Source organism: Callionymus lyra, chromosome 1, assembly GCF_982586985.1.
Source record: "Callionymus lyra chromosome 1, fCalLyr1.hap1.1, whole genome shotgun sequence".
Taxonomy (NCBI): domain Eukaryota; kingdom Metazoa; phylum Chordata; class Actinopteri; order Syngnathiformes; family Callionymidae; genus Callionymus; species Callionymus lyra.
In genome coordinates this window covers 33,208,422-33,224,812 of record NC_141818.1, presented here as the reverse complement: position 1 = coordinate 33,224,812, position 16,391 = coordinate 33,208,422, and the positions used below count along the sequence as shown (strand labels likewise).

Here is a 16,391-nt window from a genome sequence, read left to right as displayed (position 1 = left end):
AAGACACTTTACAATTTAAATAACACTTCCTTTAACAAAGAAAGAAACCTTGAGCAGAACCAGACTACTGGGAGGAAAAACATTGTATAGTGAAGGACATCCTGGATCTAGAAGCATGCTCTGGAGGTGCTGAAAAAAAAAAGGGAATGGTATTTCTGTAAGTAAGGCGAGGGTTTTCCGCCACGCACCAGTTCCATATCGTGTCCTTGCTTGGACAGTGGTAAGTGAGTTTAAGTGAGGTCACAAACCAATTTTCTGCCCATTCAGTCTGTAGAAAATATATTATAAAAGTCTTGTGTCATATCCTTGTTCTATTTTAACCTAGTTTTTGCACCCTTATTTCCGCTCCCCTGTCTAATGGACCGTATGTGGACATTTTTAGAATAAGATATTATATTATGGTAATTTGTGGAATATTATTCTTTATGAAATTCTTGCACCATGACCGGTTACATTTTTATCAATCCAGCTCTGTTTGTTCTTTTTTTTTAAAGATTTTTGAGAAAGTGACATTTTGAATTTAAAAGCCGAGCCCTCTTTCTTAAGACGCTTGCTGCCTCCCTGTGCGGCATTATTTCACAAGCTTTTTTATTTTCCTTAAAGGGCAACTACTGTGAAAACCCAACTCTGCCTCTCTGACTCACTCAAATGTTTCAAATGTTGAAGTCTTTTTCATCGTGACCATGTTTTGAAGTTATTACTTTATCAAGTTCTCCCCCGTTTGAAATCCCGGCGAATTAGAGGTTACGAGAGCGGAGTCAATTATGACGTAATAATGGCTTCACTGCTCCTCCATTCAGTTGCAATCACGCCACTGCTTTGTTTATACAATGAGTCCCCTGGAGTTGGACACTCTGTGGATTGATTGAACGCTGCGTGACAAACCTCGACGTTTGACCAATCACCGCTGTGTGAGCCTGGTTATGGTGAACAAGATTGCAGTTTGAGAAAAAACAAGCGTTTTCAGTGGGCGGGGCTTAAGCCCATTTTCTAATGTAAATATTTCAATGAAAAGAGAGTTTCATACAAACAGACACATACTGATGATACAATAGAGGTCCAAGATCAATTTAAGACACTTGAATCAACACATTAGTTGCCCTTTAAGTATTATGTCTAGGAAATAATATTCCATGTCATAACAAGCCTAAGCAACACATACAGTAATGAGACTAGTGCCACAAAAGTTCAGCTATACATTAAAGAAGAGACAACGAGAAGTGTTCAGGGTCAAAGTCATTAACAGGTAAATCACGACATGCAGATTATCATGTCCAACGGTCGCTCAACCGTGTTCCACTCGCGCCGATAATTACGAACGATCTCAAGTCCTGTTTGTGATTGAAGACGAAGCAGGCGTCCGTGAGAGCCTTGGAACTCAGTTCGGCAGAGTCGAGTGAGAGGGTTTAGGCCCGATGAGGAGCAGGCAGACAAAAGTGAAGCAAGGAGAAATGATGAGTTTGGATAGGCGGGAGGATTGAATGTTTTAATCTCACAAAGTGAGAAGAAAGCGACCTGAAGCATTGTGATTGGATTTCCGTTAAGTCCGCAAGTAGGTCAATAGACTCGGCATTGCTCATTAGCAAAGTGAGAGAGTTTCTATCAATACACTGAAAATCATCCATTCGCCCTTCCTCTGAGGCAGAAGGAAAGGAGATGAATCAGGTTGAGAAGTTAGACGGGAACTTTGTGTTGCTGAAAGAGCGAACTTCATTTCCTCAACAGACATGATTATGCAGAAAAGTGTTTGGTGAAGTTTTTTTAATAATACAAATCCTAAATGTTTTTACTTAACGCAAAGGTTTTGTACTGATGATGGATCATGAAACTGAAATAAAAACACTTGAAGACTTAAGATATCTGCTGGCGACACAAGGACGTGATGGAAGCATTAGGTATCGGTTCCTGCATTAAGAAAACTTTCCAGTCTGCAACCATGGAGGGACAGTGAAGTGGCAAGGAGAGTAAAAGCCATTGAAGGGTTGAGTGCTTTTATAAATTAGCCAAAACTCACTAACCATTGAGCCATGAGTCGGAACACCCCTTTTCCATAGACTCTCTTTTACATTTCCAAGTTTCCAAGTGACCTATATTTATAGAGCTCAACAGATGCCACTCTTTGCAATCAATTTATTTATACAGATATTAAATTCAAATATCATTTATTAACTCAGGCCGACTCACCTCTAAAAAAACAGGTTTCAGGGAGCTTCATCATAGTAACAGTCTGAAGGTAAGGTTCTATAGCAGTGGTCCCCAATCTTTTCCAACTCAGGGCCCACATTTAAGTCTTAAAAACCTTTGCGGTCCACCTCCGACCTCATAAATACGAAGGCATTATAATGCGTTCTCGTTTCCTTGTCACATGTATAATAGTCGAAGGAAATTTGTAGATGTTTAACGACCTTTTAAACTTAACGAGTTTAAAACATTATTATGTGTATTTTTATTTTTATATAATTACATCCACCCTCCCACAAAAAATGATACCATTTTGGAAACGATTTTGCAGCCTACTTGGGAATCACTCGTCTATAGGATTATTCGGTAAATCTGGAGTTGATTTCAAGTGTGTTGTAAGTAGATTACGCCAAAACATTTCAAATAAAACTAATCATTCTGTAGTACACACTCTCAAACATTTTTATGTTGCTCAGTTGTGTAATAAGATAGACAGAAGTGCATCTGATCAGTTACAAATCAAAGATAAGTTAAGATAATGATGAGTAAAAATGACAAAAAGTAGTATATAGTATTTATTGTAGTCAACCCAACACGCTTTAAAATGCATTTTTCAGAACATTTGTGTGAAATATAAGTTACAGTACAGTTGAAGTCTATATACGAGGTGAAAAGAATGAGCTCATGACACATACACACATGCAGGGATGTACACACTGACTGCAGGATGAGCTGACGCTGATGAAGCAAACGCAGCTTTTTGGGCTGAGACAGATGATGGATGGAGGGGAGTTGATGACTTCATTGGGTGACTGCTCTCACTCTTATTCTTTTTTTTTCCACACCCGTCCTTATACCCACCTCAATCTCTCAACCTTTCCTGCATTCACATCTGTGACCAAATCCTCCTATCTCTCCGACCAGCTGAACGATGTCGGAAAGATCTGCATTGCTTCCTCTTTCCTTTTTTTTTTTTTGCTGCTCAGTGTCAGCATCCAGCTCGTCCCCCACAGTTTTGGCCCTCAACAATTTATGAAACCACAGTGGGACACATTAAGGCTGAGTGGATAGAAAGAGGAGGGGGGGCATGCAGAGAGATGAATAAAAGGGAAAATAAATGGAGAACAGGAGAGGGAAAGGATTGCACTGATAAATGGAGCCGCACTTTGACACTAACAATGATCAGCATGTGCAAAGGAAACAATCCCTCATTGCCTCGCTTACCTAATCTGTTGCTGTTTTTGAATAAAAGCACATGTGTGCCGGGTGCCAGATCGCAGCACAAAATGATAGGTGAGATGTTTGATCAAGAGGTTTTTTGGGAGACATTACTATGGCAGTTCCTTTGTACTTTTATATATTGCCATCTTTCGTAATTACCACTGACCTCCCAGTGCTTTGATATTGATAGACGTGTCATTCAGCTGTGTCTCCGTGTGCTTCACTGGAAATCAAATAGTGTCTGCTGACCACCATGCATTGATGTGAAATGTAAAGTTAAGGTCTTACCTTGATCCTGAGTTTTCCCATTGAAATCAAGCTGAACACATAAAAAAACATCTTAAGGTGCAATTTTTTCTTCTCCAATCAGCTGAGCGATTACACTGAGCAAGAGGAAGTCAGTCTTCTCCCCCTCAGTCTAAAAATGGAAGATGGGATGATGCATCCTAATGAAGCAATGTCCTCTTGTGTTCAGAGCTCAGTAGATGGCAGATTATAGTCATAGGTTATTCACCAGAGTGAATATGTAAACTGTGTCATGAAGCTTTGTCAGTCGACAAAACTACTAGAAATACACTATTTTTACTATGTATTATTTGCACAACCAATGGTTTAATGTAATTCATAATAAATAAAAAAAAGACCAAGTTATTTAGTTTAAAATATGTTATAGTCCCTTTAATATGCTTGCAAGGACTTTTAAAGGGGGCCGGTGTCAATTTGCCGCCGATCGTGACAGATTTTTATATATGACACGGAGCTTGAATTTAGTTTAAAACCTTCTTCAGGTGAAAAATCAGGTGGAGCCTTTAATTCAAAAAGGTAGTTTTCAACAATTGTTCAAAGCAGTATTAACTAGTGGGCTTTAAAAAAAAAAAACTCAAAGGGGTATATCTTCCAAAAATAATTTCTTCTTTGTCCAAAAAACATCCAAATACTGCTCGTCTGTAACGTCCTTCTTGTATTGAAGCCTCAACAAGAGGAATTGTTCCAGTATAACTTAAACTACTCATATATTAAGTTAGTTTTAGTGGATGCTGCTAGACTAGCTGCTAGGCTAGCTGCTAGGCTACTTCCAGGCCAACGACCGACAAAGACAGGAAATACTCCAGGTTAATATTGCAAGCGTTTCCTGTGTAGAAAGTAGACTGGAATATTTATTTTAGGTATATTTACCCATTGTAGGATGTTGGTAAGTGCGTCTTTTTGGACAAAAAAGAAAACTGAGCTCCAGCCGCTACGTTGAAATTGACTTAAATGTTTGTCTATGACCTTAAAAAAGAAACTGATTACTCTGAAATGAATCCCAACCCTCAGTCGACATGATGAGGTTGAGTAGAAAATGAGTCACTTTAAGAAAGCTTTATGAACCCATCAGCACTGAGAACCACAACCTCAGACAAAGCTCCGCTGATGATCATTTCCGCCCCCCCCCCCCCCCCCCAAAGAAAAGTCTTAATTTTTCTGTTAAAATGATCATCACATCTGACCTAACCGCGGCAGGGTTTTGCTGAAGCTGTGAAATTATTGAAGTGCCCAAAAAGTGACGAGCAATTATACCCACAAGACGGTTATTAAATGTGGCACAGAGCAATGAAATGCTAATGATATAATGAACAATGAGCCACTACTCGTTCTCATTAGCAAACGGTTGTTAATTGCAGCTGGAGGAAGAAGGAGGAATGAAGACGGCGCATGAACCGATGTCGAAGAGAGAGAGAGAGATCACGACCGGACCCCGGCGTCTATCCATGCATCGGGACTTGTCGAAACAGCAGAGCGTGAGCTTTACCGACAACATCCCTGAAAAACGGAGCTGATAACAAAAGTATTCCTCTCAAAACTACACTTTTAATAGAGGGTTACAATGCGTTCTTAGAGGCATTCCTTCTGGATGTGGTTTTTGTTTTTTGGAGTTTTCGTTTTTTCTTTTTTGGGGGGGAGGTTGTGGGGGGGTTTATATTCTATCATATTGCCACAGCACCACTATGAGACGGGAAATCAGTACTACAGGCTTGTCCTAACCGACCAGCATCAGTTCACAGAGCTGTCAGAGCAGTGAAGTGAATCAGGAGTAAATAATTAATACATTTAAATTATTTATCCAGCAATTCCTATAGGTGTTTATTCAGGGGTAAGGAAAAGAAAAAAAAAATCTGCTCAGCTACTCCCTAGATTGTCAGATGACAACCCCTGGATACGGAATTCACAGCTACTTATATCTGGAATGCAATTAAAATAATTCCTCCTCAATCAAGTTTCTCATTCCATCCTCTTTTTACTCTCTTTCGTTTATTCCCAACTAGGGGAAGAAATGGCAGTCTGTGTTGGAAATGTGAGGAACTGTGTGTGTGTGTGTGGCTGTGCGGTAATAGAATAAGTTTATCTGTCTCCATTCCAAGACTCAGTCTCTCTATCGCACTCTCTCAGTTCATTGGGAAAGAGTGCACGGTCGGCTGCGAGCAGGACATCAATAGTTGGTCCAGATATGGGAAGTCGGCTTAGCCAGTGGAGGAAATGTAGCCACGGATTTTTCTTTTTCTTTTTTTTTTTTTTTACTTGGTCAATGCACTTTATAATCTTATTTCTAGAAGGAGGAATGTTGCCACATGAAGGAGCCATTTAGGTTTGTATGTAAATGTCATGACTTGGCTGGTATGTAAGGCTAAGGATTTGGGGGTTTGACTCGAAGATGAGGTATGATTCAGCTCAGTTTGACTTCTGTAGGTGTTCATCGTGTTTATGGTATAAAAAAATAAGGAATCGAACTTTAGTTTTGTTTAAATGTTGTGTCTTTATTAGCGTCTCTCTTGTTTGTATCGAGCACTAATCAGACCAACAGAAGAGTCCTGAGTCAGGGTTTGTTTGTAGCTCAGGTGCCAATGACAATTTATATCAACGCTTTGCTCCAAGTCTCACACGTACACACACATGCACGCACACACATATGCACACACACACACACACGCGCACAAAGTCGCTTCTTGTCAGGAGCAGCATGGAGCAACACTGCCCCCTTATGTATGTAGTGGTTCTGCACTTGAGCCTCTGGATGATAAAAGCAAAGTTAAGCAGCAATTGTTCGTAATTGTATCATAGAATAATATTTTTTTAGGATGAGCATATTGATTTTCTCCAAGGGTGAACATCTACTTCAGCGTTCCTAAGCTACATAAATATAAAACCTTGAATTTCCCTACGGTGGCTGCTCCCATCAAAATAATGATTGTATTTTGTTAAAGTAAGCTGCAAACACATTGTGCCCATAATGTGCTGCTATAGTCAGACTTTTTTTTTTACACACACACATATACAGAATATACCATGCAATTGAACACATAATGGCACTTACACATAAAAACAGTGGTGAGAAATGCATCATGCACATGTAATCACAGAAAGAGTACTCAACCATCACACCCACCCATTTTATTTTATCTTTCACAAGAAGACAGACAAAGTGGCAAATCAGAATCTAAAAAGCTGCTGCCTGGTGACAGGGTTGACAGGTGCGTCAATGTTCTGGGAATGTGGGCGTGTATTTGCCAACAGCAACATGCAGGCAAACGATATGTCGAGATGGCAGTTGAACTATCTCCCTTATTTTTGTGTGGAATCTTTCTATATTAAAGATACATCATGGGCCGGGATCTCCATTTTTCTTTTTCTTCTTCATCATTTATCACTGCAAAAACTGCACTTTATGCTTGATACTTAAAGGTTATGATCATAATTTCAATCCATTGATTTTTCTTTAGGGAATTCTGCTGCAAAAACAGTACCCTAATCTTCAGAGCCCTCTAGATGGCACTCTCTGTCGGTAAAACTATTGATTTCAACAACTAAGGTGTTGAAAACTCAAATAATTGTTTTAACTAAACTTTTTTAAACTAAGCGTTTTTTTTTACCGTATTTTCCACACTATTAGGCGCACCAGGTTATAAGGCACACCTTCAATGAATGGCTTATTTCAGAACTGTTTTCATAAATAGGGTGCACGAGATTATAAGGTGCATAGAATAAAAGATACAGTCAAACGTTCGACTGGGGTTGTGTTATGCATCCACTAGATAAAGCTGTGCTAAAGGGAATGTCAACCAAACAGTCAGATAAAGTCTAACTTTATTAAGTGTTCTGACAACTCCGTTCACTCCCATAGTAACGATGTTCAAATGATGTTTAAAAGGCTTCAAGCAGCAGCGCGCGAGACTGGTGTTGTGAGCAGACAAATGTTGAGCAAGCAGCAGTGAAGTTGAGCGAGTGTATGACATGTTGAATGCACGTGTATGACTGGTTGAGCTCGCAGCAGAGTGATTTTGAGTATACAACAACCAAGACACACTCGCTCAAAACGGTGGCAGTAATCTTACTCCATTAACTACCGCCATGATGTGACGTGCGTCGTTAATCCTCCCGTGACAACGCAATGATGTAATCTCGCCCATGGCGTGTCAGCTCAGTCGGTGCAGAGTCATGAAAGTGTTTGTAAACAAGTCACCCACCAGGTAATGTTTATATATAAGGCGCTCCGGATTTTAAGGCGCACTGACGTTTTTGAGAAATTTAAAGGCTTTTAAGTGCGCCCTATGGTGAGGAAAATACGATATGTTTCTTTGCATTACATTTTTATCTGGATTATTTTTACATTCTCCAAAGTGTCTACATTACTTGTTGACATTTATTTGGTCCTCATGTTCCAAAACAATCGTGTGCTTCCCTTAACCACAGGCCTCTTGGCATGTATTTTTACAGAGATGGTCTAAAAATGTTTATTTCAACCCCTGATATGCAGTAATCACTACTATTGTTTGCAGATATATTTGCAGTTGGGTCGTTTTTTTCCCCCTTTTAGAGCATAAAAGCATGCAAAATGCAAATAAGTATGTTTCAAAGACACCCTGGGTGCTGTAAGAGACATATTCCCTTCCCCTCAAGGGTTAAGAAAACCCTTACACTGGCCTGTAGTCTGAAAGCCAACAAAATAACATTCACTGGTTGCCCAAATCTACAAAACAAAATGAATCAAAATAACAGCTAAAGCACATCCAGCAACAACTGGTCGATATATTCAAATTAAAAAGTATTCATCTTTCCACAACAGCAGAGTTAAGATATAAAAATAAATGTATTTAGAAATAAAAAGTAAGTAGTGGTGGTCTAAAGCAGGGGTGGGCAAACTTGGTCCTCAAGGGCCGCAGGGTGTGCAGGTTTTTGTTCCAACCGATCAAGAAGACACATTTTGACCAATCAGGTGTCTTAGGAGTTGAATCTGTTGATTGTCAGTCAGGTGTTGCTTGTTTCATCTGAAACCTCATTGGTTAAAATCTGTTGGAACAAAAACCTGCACACCCTGCGGCCCTTGAGGACCGAGTTTACCCACCCCTGGTCTAAAGCTTCATGAAGCAATGTCATTACTTTCAGAGTCCACTAGATGTCAGTCTCTGCACTATTTTCCTTTGTTTTTAACTGTTCTAATGAAACATCATTTTTAAACTGACCTCTAAACAAAATAACAGTTTCATGAAGCGTCAACAGTAATTTGGCAAACGTAATGAACAAAGATGTCCTTTAATTGACCAGAAGATATTTTTCATTGTCTCTGGAACTTTGACCAGAAACTTTTAAATTGAGCAAACTTTGTTGCTTTAAAAAAAAAATGAACTCTGTCTCTAGTGTCTTCAATTAAGTGTAACAACTGCAAGAGCTGCAATCTTCACCACAAGACCCGTTATATGATCTCCGGCAGCCTTTGCCAAATCTGAAGGACAAACAGGTCCCTCACTGTGAGACTGGCAGAAGGAAGAGTCCAGCTCAGCTATTATGACGCCTACAGCCAACCTCGGGCGAGATGTGATGGCTCACCAGTCAGCCCTCCCGCTTGTTTCCGCTTCCTATATCCTCAGAAATAAATATTTAAAGATCATCTTGATACATTGAAAACTCCACTCACAGGTTTGAATGCAAGAAATCTAAAACACCAAGTTCACTTTAATCGAATTTAGGACAAATCTTTCTAGATTCAACATTTTATAACCATTTCATTAGGATAAAATCAAAGTGCATGTAGTGTAAAATAAACCAACATGTTATGACTTAAATAGACTTAATTGCTGCTGCTAGTGTTGGAAAAACGACTAAACGTAATTAAAGAAAGAACAACTTTTTTACATCCCCCCTGTTCCTTATTTTATGGTTTTATTTGCTGAAATAAAGTTAATCTGACCATTTAATCAGGTCTGTAATTTAAAGTTAATCCTACCATTTTATCAGGTCTGTAATTTCTAATTAAAATACTTTTTTGCTAATTTAAAAAACTTGGGTTAGAAGAACAAGGTTTAAAGTATCGACGAGGATGATTCGGTGCAGTATAAGCAAGTGGTTTCATGTAAAACATTTATTCAAGTCACAATGTTAAGAACATCAGATGTTACACAGAGAAAGACAGAAAAAATGGCATACAGGGGAGAAATATGTGCTCATCCATGACTTTACTGGAACCTTTGACTACATTTTAATGTCCAAAAGATCACGCCATGAACAATCATGACGAAAGTACCTGCATGGCTCCATTTCCTGAATCTACTGAGACGATATTACCATTACTCGTATTTGTGGAGGTCAGCAGGTGGCGCACTCAGTTTAGCAATGATGTTGAGCAGTAGATCATACAGCAGGGTGGTACCTATGGCAGACCTCCCGACCCAAGGACCACACACTTTGTGTCTTCATGGTGTCAAAGATTCTGTTGAAACTCTTCATTTTTATTATTTCTATTAATCATTACCTTCAGTCTCCAAATGTGACGGAAGGTTTTTGTTTTAAGCTATTGTCATAAGTATTTATTGCCCCACAAAAGGATTTGACTGTTGTGTAGTTTCAGGGTCGAGTAACACAAGGGATAACACCAAACAAATTTGTTTTCAGGGCGTTCGGGTCAACTCCACCCTGAGAGAACAGTGGGATCACGTGAATATAAAGATACATTTGGAAGAAAAGGTGCCTTTATATCAGATAAAAAGGTATATCTAAAAGCATATTTAGCTTGATTTATTATAGAATTTAAAACTTTTCATTACTTAATTTTGCTTGATGGGCCCTCACAACACCTAATGTATAAAATGTGTCCTCGTAGGAAATGAAATCACCCACCACTGATCAGTGGGATCTGGATAAAGGACACGACTTCATGAAGCCAATTGATACATGACTTGTCTTGACTGTATAACTTGGCATTTAAATGAAGGTCAACCAACTTTTAAACGGCAGGATCACCAAAGGAAGCTTTAAGAAACACTGAAGATAACACTTACCATCATGAACATTTGAGTGCTATTAGCATTAAAAAAAAAAAAAATCAAAGAAACATCTAAGCATTCCCTTCACGACCCATGTCACAAGCCCTCTGGTGACGTTTGAGGTTGCAGTTCTGCGTGAAGCGTTTGCCACACCTCAGGCAGCAGAAGGGTTTCTCTCCCGTGTGGACGCGCCGGTGAGCTTTGAGGTTGCTCAGCTTCGTGAAGCCGCGGCCACAGAGTGAGCAGCTAAATGGTCTCTCGCCCGAGTGGATTTGAAGGTGGGCCTTCAGGTTGCTAGGGTGGGGGAAACATTTGCCGCATTGGCCACAGCGGTGGGCGTGTCTCTGGATCTGGTGGGAGTCGGCGTGAAGCAAAAAGTTTGTACTTTGGGTTTTGTTGTGGGCCCAGGGCACAGCAGTTAGATTCCGTGTCGCACTTTGTTTCTCATGAGGATGAACTTGCTGGTCTGAGAGAGCAGAAGTCGATGTTGGTATGAAAGTTCCGGCAGCCCTCGGCGGACTGAGGGTTCTGCCACTGCTCTGAGACGAAGACAAGGCGGCAAAGTTGAAGATCGTCTTCCCAGGATTTAGATTCCTAACCTTAGAAAGCAGCCTTATCCTTTCCTGCACAGTGTGGCTCCTCTTTGGTTCGTCAAGACTTCCTCTGATCTGATTTACTAAACGTGAAAAAGAGGAAATATCTGATTTGGTTTCAGTATTTTGCAAATCAATCGGTCGGTCTTCACTGTCATCTTTGTCCTCGATCACCTCCTGTTTGATTCGCACATATGCTGCGTCAGTGTTCTGCAGTCTGGTGTCCAAAGATTTGGGCTCATTCTCGCTGATGTGAACCTTCACTTCTGCAGGGGAACCCTCCGAAACACAAAGGTCTCTCGTTTCATCCTGGATTGAAGACATGATGGACAAGATTTTTGGGTTTAGGTCGAAAGGACTGCTGCTTGAATTCTCGCATCTGACGGGCATTTCTGGATTTCTTTCCATCAAGACTCTGGAATCACAGGAACTAGTTTCACCTGCAAGTGCAACATTGGCAACATTTAAGAAGAATGCATTGAAACAATCAAAGATATTTCTATGAAAAAAACATCATTCACATTTCACCTACTAACTCTCAACTATCTTAACATTTGGAAAAAAATATTGAATTAAAATTATGTTTTGAATTAACTTTTAGAATACTGTGATTATTTCCTTTACTTGGGTGACATAATGTATTATGGTTTAGATGTTTAACCCTGTTATTATTTTTATTTTTCATTTTTCTCTTCTTTCACTTCTGTCTTGAAAATTTGTTTCGATGTGATTGCTTTCATTTGACAAACTTCCAAACCTGAGGTTCACTCTTTTACACTGCACAGAAGCAGCACACTGACAAAACCTGCTATGTTATTAGTTATATGAAGAATAGGGAACCAAACACTCACCATGACGGCCATCACTACATTGTTCATCCTCCTCCTCTGTCTTCACATTCATAGCAACAGTGGAATCACCTCCCTCCTGTACAACAAGACATCGCTCATAAGAAATGATTCATGGAACTGTTGAACATTAAAATGTGGACACCACATCCATATACCATAATGCTCTAATTACTAAGCCCCAGAATTTAGCCCCAAAATAATTCTTAAAGAGAGCAACAAACATTTTTTGGACAACAGGAAACCTTTTTTGGGCTGCAAACATTTTGGAAGTAGCAAAAACTTGGTCGATACCCACCTATAGTCAACATTTGTCCAAGTATTCAAACCCCCTGGCCTCAATCAAGATTTTCTGAATCAACTGTCCCCTTATATAGGTATGTGAGTTAACTTTTGAAAATGAATTGATTGACCCTACTTATATTACTGGAAGCTTGCAAAACATAGTTGGAAAAAGAGGTTAATTGTGTTATAATGATGTTAATCCTTTTTTTTATTATAAATAAATTAATATTAAATAAGAAAATGTTTTTCTCAAAATATCCATAGAAAAAATCTAATAAGTATTCCAGATTGGAAAAGCATGAAAGGTTGTTTAAATATACCGTAATAGAAAAAAACGCAGTTACTGTGTGTTATTGATTAAATTCATGAAATAAGCTAAAGTGTTAAAATGCTAAAATGTTCAGTAAACATGTCTAGACGGACTAGACTTTGGTCAATCTATTTAAAGGATATTTGACAGACTAACAGATAAAAGTATAACACATATTATTATGGTAGGTAGATAGGTAGGTAGGTAGAGCTTTATTAATCGTTTTAAAAACGCTTTATAAAATTGTTTTTTTTTTCAATTAGCCACAACAATACAGCAATTATTCATAAAAATAAAGAGAAAGAACAAGATGATACAATCTAAGTCTAAAGATAAAGATAAAGAACATAGATCAAAGAAAAATAACAAAGACAAAGGATACAAAGATTAACATAGAACAGTGACACATAGAACACGATGGACAGTAGTTTGTCCAGTGATCTCCTCTCATCAACTGTCACCAGTGAGTACAGCTTCAAACACAGAGCCAGTCCTTCTGATCAATCTGTCCAACCTGTTGACACTCCTCTTGGACACATTTCAACCCCAACACACCACAGCATAAAACAGGACACTGGCCACCACAGACTGGTAGAACATGAAGAGGAGCTTCTTGCAGATGTTAAATGATCGAAGCCTCCTCAGAAAGTAAGGTAAGGTAAGGTGAGGTAAAACTTTATTGATCCCTTAGGAGGTCTCCTTCGGGAAATTGTTTTTTTCCAATAGCCAGCAATTTTTCATAAACAATAAAAGATGAATAAAAATAAAATAAGAAGAAGAACATAAAGAGAAAGAACAAAATGACACAATCTAAGTCTAAAGATAAAGACAAAGAACATAGGTCAAAGAAAAACAACAAAGACAAAGGATACAAAGACCAACATAGAACAGAACATCCAGATACTTTCACTCCACTCCTGCCCCCGAACTCAGAATCGTACAAATGAATAGCCCGAGGAATGAATGAATCCTTGAGTCTATTTGTTTTGCACCTGGGTAGGAGCATTCGTGCACTCATTCTGCTTCTCTGCTCACTGATGACAGTGTTCAGAGGATGACTGTAATCATCCATGATGGACAGTAGTTTGTTCAATGATCTCCTCTCAGCAACTGTCACCAGTGAGTCCAGCTTCATGCCAACCACAGAGCCAGCCCTTCTGATCAATCTGTCCAATCTGTTGACACTCCTCTTGGACACATTCCCACCCCAACACACCACAGCATAGAACACTGGCCACCACAGACTGGTAGAACATGCAGAGGAGCTTCTTGCAGATGTTAAATGATCAAAGCCTCCTCAGAAAATACAGTCTACTCTGAACTTTCTTATATACATGGTCTGTGTTGCAGGACCAGTTTACTGTCCAGCCACACGCCGAGGTACTTATAGTTGTCAACTATCTCCACCTCGTCGCCTCTGATGGACACTGGACGTGGCTTTGTCCAGGACGTCCTGAAGTCCAAGACCAGCTCCTTGGTCTTTGAGGTGTTCAGCTATTATGTTCCACAAGGTAGTTTTGTCAAATTAAATTAAAAGTTGTCAGAGATGTGTGGCGTGTGTACGTGACCAATCAGAAAAATGTCAATATTCTTGTAAACAGAGAACAGAAATAAATAAAAAAGATTTAAAAATATAATAAAAATATAATATATAATTAAATAATATATTAAAAAATATACTGTATATATTTTGATAAAAAAGTGAGCAGAGAAGCAGATGGAGCAAGAATGCTCCTCCCCAGATGCAACACTAATAGACTCAGGGACTCATCATTCCTTGGGATATTCAATTGTTTAATTCTGAGTTCGGGGGCAGGAGTGGAGAGAAAGTATCATGACATTCTATTCTAGGTTTATCTTTGTATCCTTTGTCTTTGTTATTTTCTTTTATCTAGGTTCTTTATTTTTAGATTGTGTCATCTTGCACTTTCTTTTTATAGACTCTTTTTTCTTTTTATTATTTTTATTTTCATGAATTATCATCTGTATTGCTGTGTTCCAATTGGAAAAACAAGTTCTATCCATCTATCTATCTATACTTAAGTATATGTCATTACCTTAAAGCAGGGAGTTGCAATCGTATCTGCTTGTGTTGACTTTGTTTTAGATCTTTGGCCACACATCTCTTCTTCTTTGGGAGCACCATCTTCATCGATGTCAGTCTTCAACATCTCTGAGTAAACGACAAACACAAAGCAAAAACAAGACATGTGGTAAAAAATCCTTTTTTAAAAGGGTTTCATAGGACACACTTACCTGTGGCCACCAACTCCTCTCTCCTCCAGGCTTCCTCCAGCTGTCTCCTCAAGCTGTCCACCTGCTGGGTTCTGCGTTTCACCTCCTCCAGGAAATTGATCTCCACCAGCCTGGTGACCTCGAACATTGCCGTCTTGACCACAGTGTCCAACACATCTGACAGCTGCCTCTGGAACGTCACGATCAGACTGTCCGGGTCTGACATGGTGTTCTTATCTGATGCTACAGGGAGATGATGAAGATGGGTTCAAGGGTTGACAGACTCGCGGATTACCTGGATGCACAGCATTCGGGGCTACTTCTCCTCGAACATAAAACCATTAACACAGTTTTAGTGTTGCTATAGCGACACCTAGACGCACGCTGGAAACGAAATCGGACTGCATTACTTGATACTAGCGTGTAAAGGCTATTGAAACTGTTAGCTTAGCATGAAGCGAAGACACAACAACAGCGCCATTCTTCAAATCGTTAACATTATTTCACGCTCGGGTTCAAACTATAATGCAGACCGAATTGTTTTCTGATTCAAACAAACGAACGTCATTGGGGCATTAGTTTTCCATAGTTCCTGTTTCTCAAACGATTGTTTGTGACGTCATTGAAAAGCGAGTACGGTAGCCGCTTTGCAGAAGAACGAAACGCGATCGGAAAAGGGAAACCCATTGGCTGCTTGGAACCAGACATGAAAGATAACCCTTTTAAGTAAGTAAGTAAGTAATATTTATTTATATAGCGCTTTTCGAGACCAGGGTCACAAAGCGCTTAAACAATCAAAACAATACTCAAAAAAAGTACATACTTTAAAGATCAAGATAATACTGAGAACAACACAGGATTTGAGAAATTCAAGGAAAAGCCTGAACAAATAGAAACGTCTTAAGATGTTTCTTAAAGGAGTCAGTAGACTCCATCAAGCGAAAAGAGAGAGGAAGATCATTCCAAAGCTTAGGAGCAACAGCCTGAAAAGATTTCTCTCCTCTGGTCCTGAGCCGTGTGCGTGGAACCATAAGTAGATTCTGATCCACAGACCTCAGAGCCCGAGCTGGGGTGTAAGGCTGGATCAGATCAGTGATGTAAGGAGGAGCCTGACCATGAATAGCTCTGAAAGTAAGAACCAGAATTTTAAAGTTGATCCTGAAAGAAACTGGAAGCCTATTTAAGAATATTATTATAACGTAATGAACTTATCATGTCACAATCGTCATCTTGTAACTCCTGAAATATTAGTCATATATTATTTGGATCAAACCCTTGTAGTATAATCTGAATATTTTAGAAGGACATTTTAAACCAAGTAATAGAACATTTATATTCCCAATTCATCATGCTAAGTAGATCAAGTTACTCAACATATAGTTTAATTTTAATAAATAAACTTAAACAGAATGTTGCACAATTC

General features: G+C 39.2%; 1 protein-coding gene across 2 annotated transcripts; it reads right to left on the bottom strand.

Annotated features, from left to right (window-relative positions):
• Window positions 1–9,781: 9,781 nt before the first annotated feature.
• Window positions 9,782–15,557, bottom strand: LOC148089162 (uncharacterized). Of its 2 annotated transcripts, XM_087803414.1 has the most exons (5): window positions 15,264–15,557; window positions 14,990–15,211; window positions 14,791–14,906; window positions 12,142–12,217; window positions 9,782–11,730 (listed from the first exon to the last, which is right to left on the bottom strand). In XM_087803414.1, the coding sequence occupies exons 2-5, from the start codon at window positions 15,192–15,194 to the stop codon at window positions 10,769–10,771; spliced, it is 1,359 nt and encodes a 452-aa protein (XP_087659540.1). In that variant the 5' UTR covers window positions 15,195–15,211; window positions 15,264–15,557; the 3' UTR covers window positions 9,782–10,768. The 2 variants fall into 2 exon arrangements, with proteins under 2 accessions (XP_087659540.1, XP_087659533.1); XM_087803407.1 differs by having other exon boundaries at window positions 14,990–15,557.
• Between the last annotated feature and the right edge of the window lie 834 nt (window positions 15,558–16,391).

What these genes read in the sequence shown, in the direction of transcription:
- LOC148089162 (XM_087803407.1), bottom strand. Translation starts at nt 15,194, where the DNA reads ATGTCAGACCCGGACAGTCTGATCGTGACGTTCCAGAGGCAGCTGTCA. An exon ending in AGAGGAGTTGGTGGCCACAG is followed by an intron (nt 14,907 to 14,989) that starts GTAAGTGTGTCC and finishes TCGTTTACTCAG; the next exon opens with AGATGTTGAAGACTGACATC. An exon ending in TTGCAACTCCCTGCTTTAAG is followed by an intron (nt 12,218 to 14,790) that starts GTAATGACATAT and finishes CTTGTTGTACAG; the next exon opens with GAGGGAGGTGATTCCACTGT.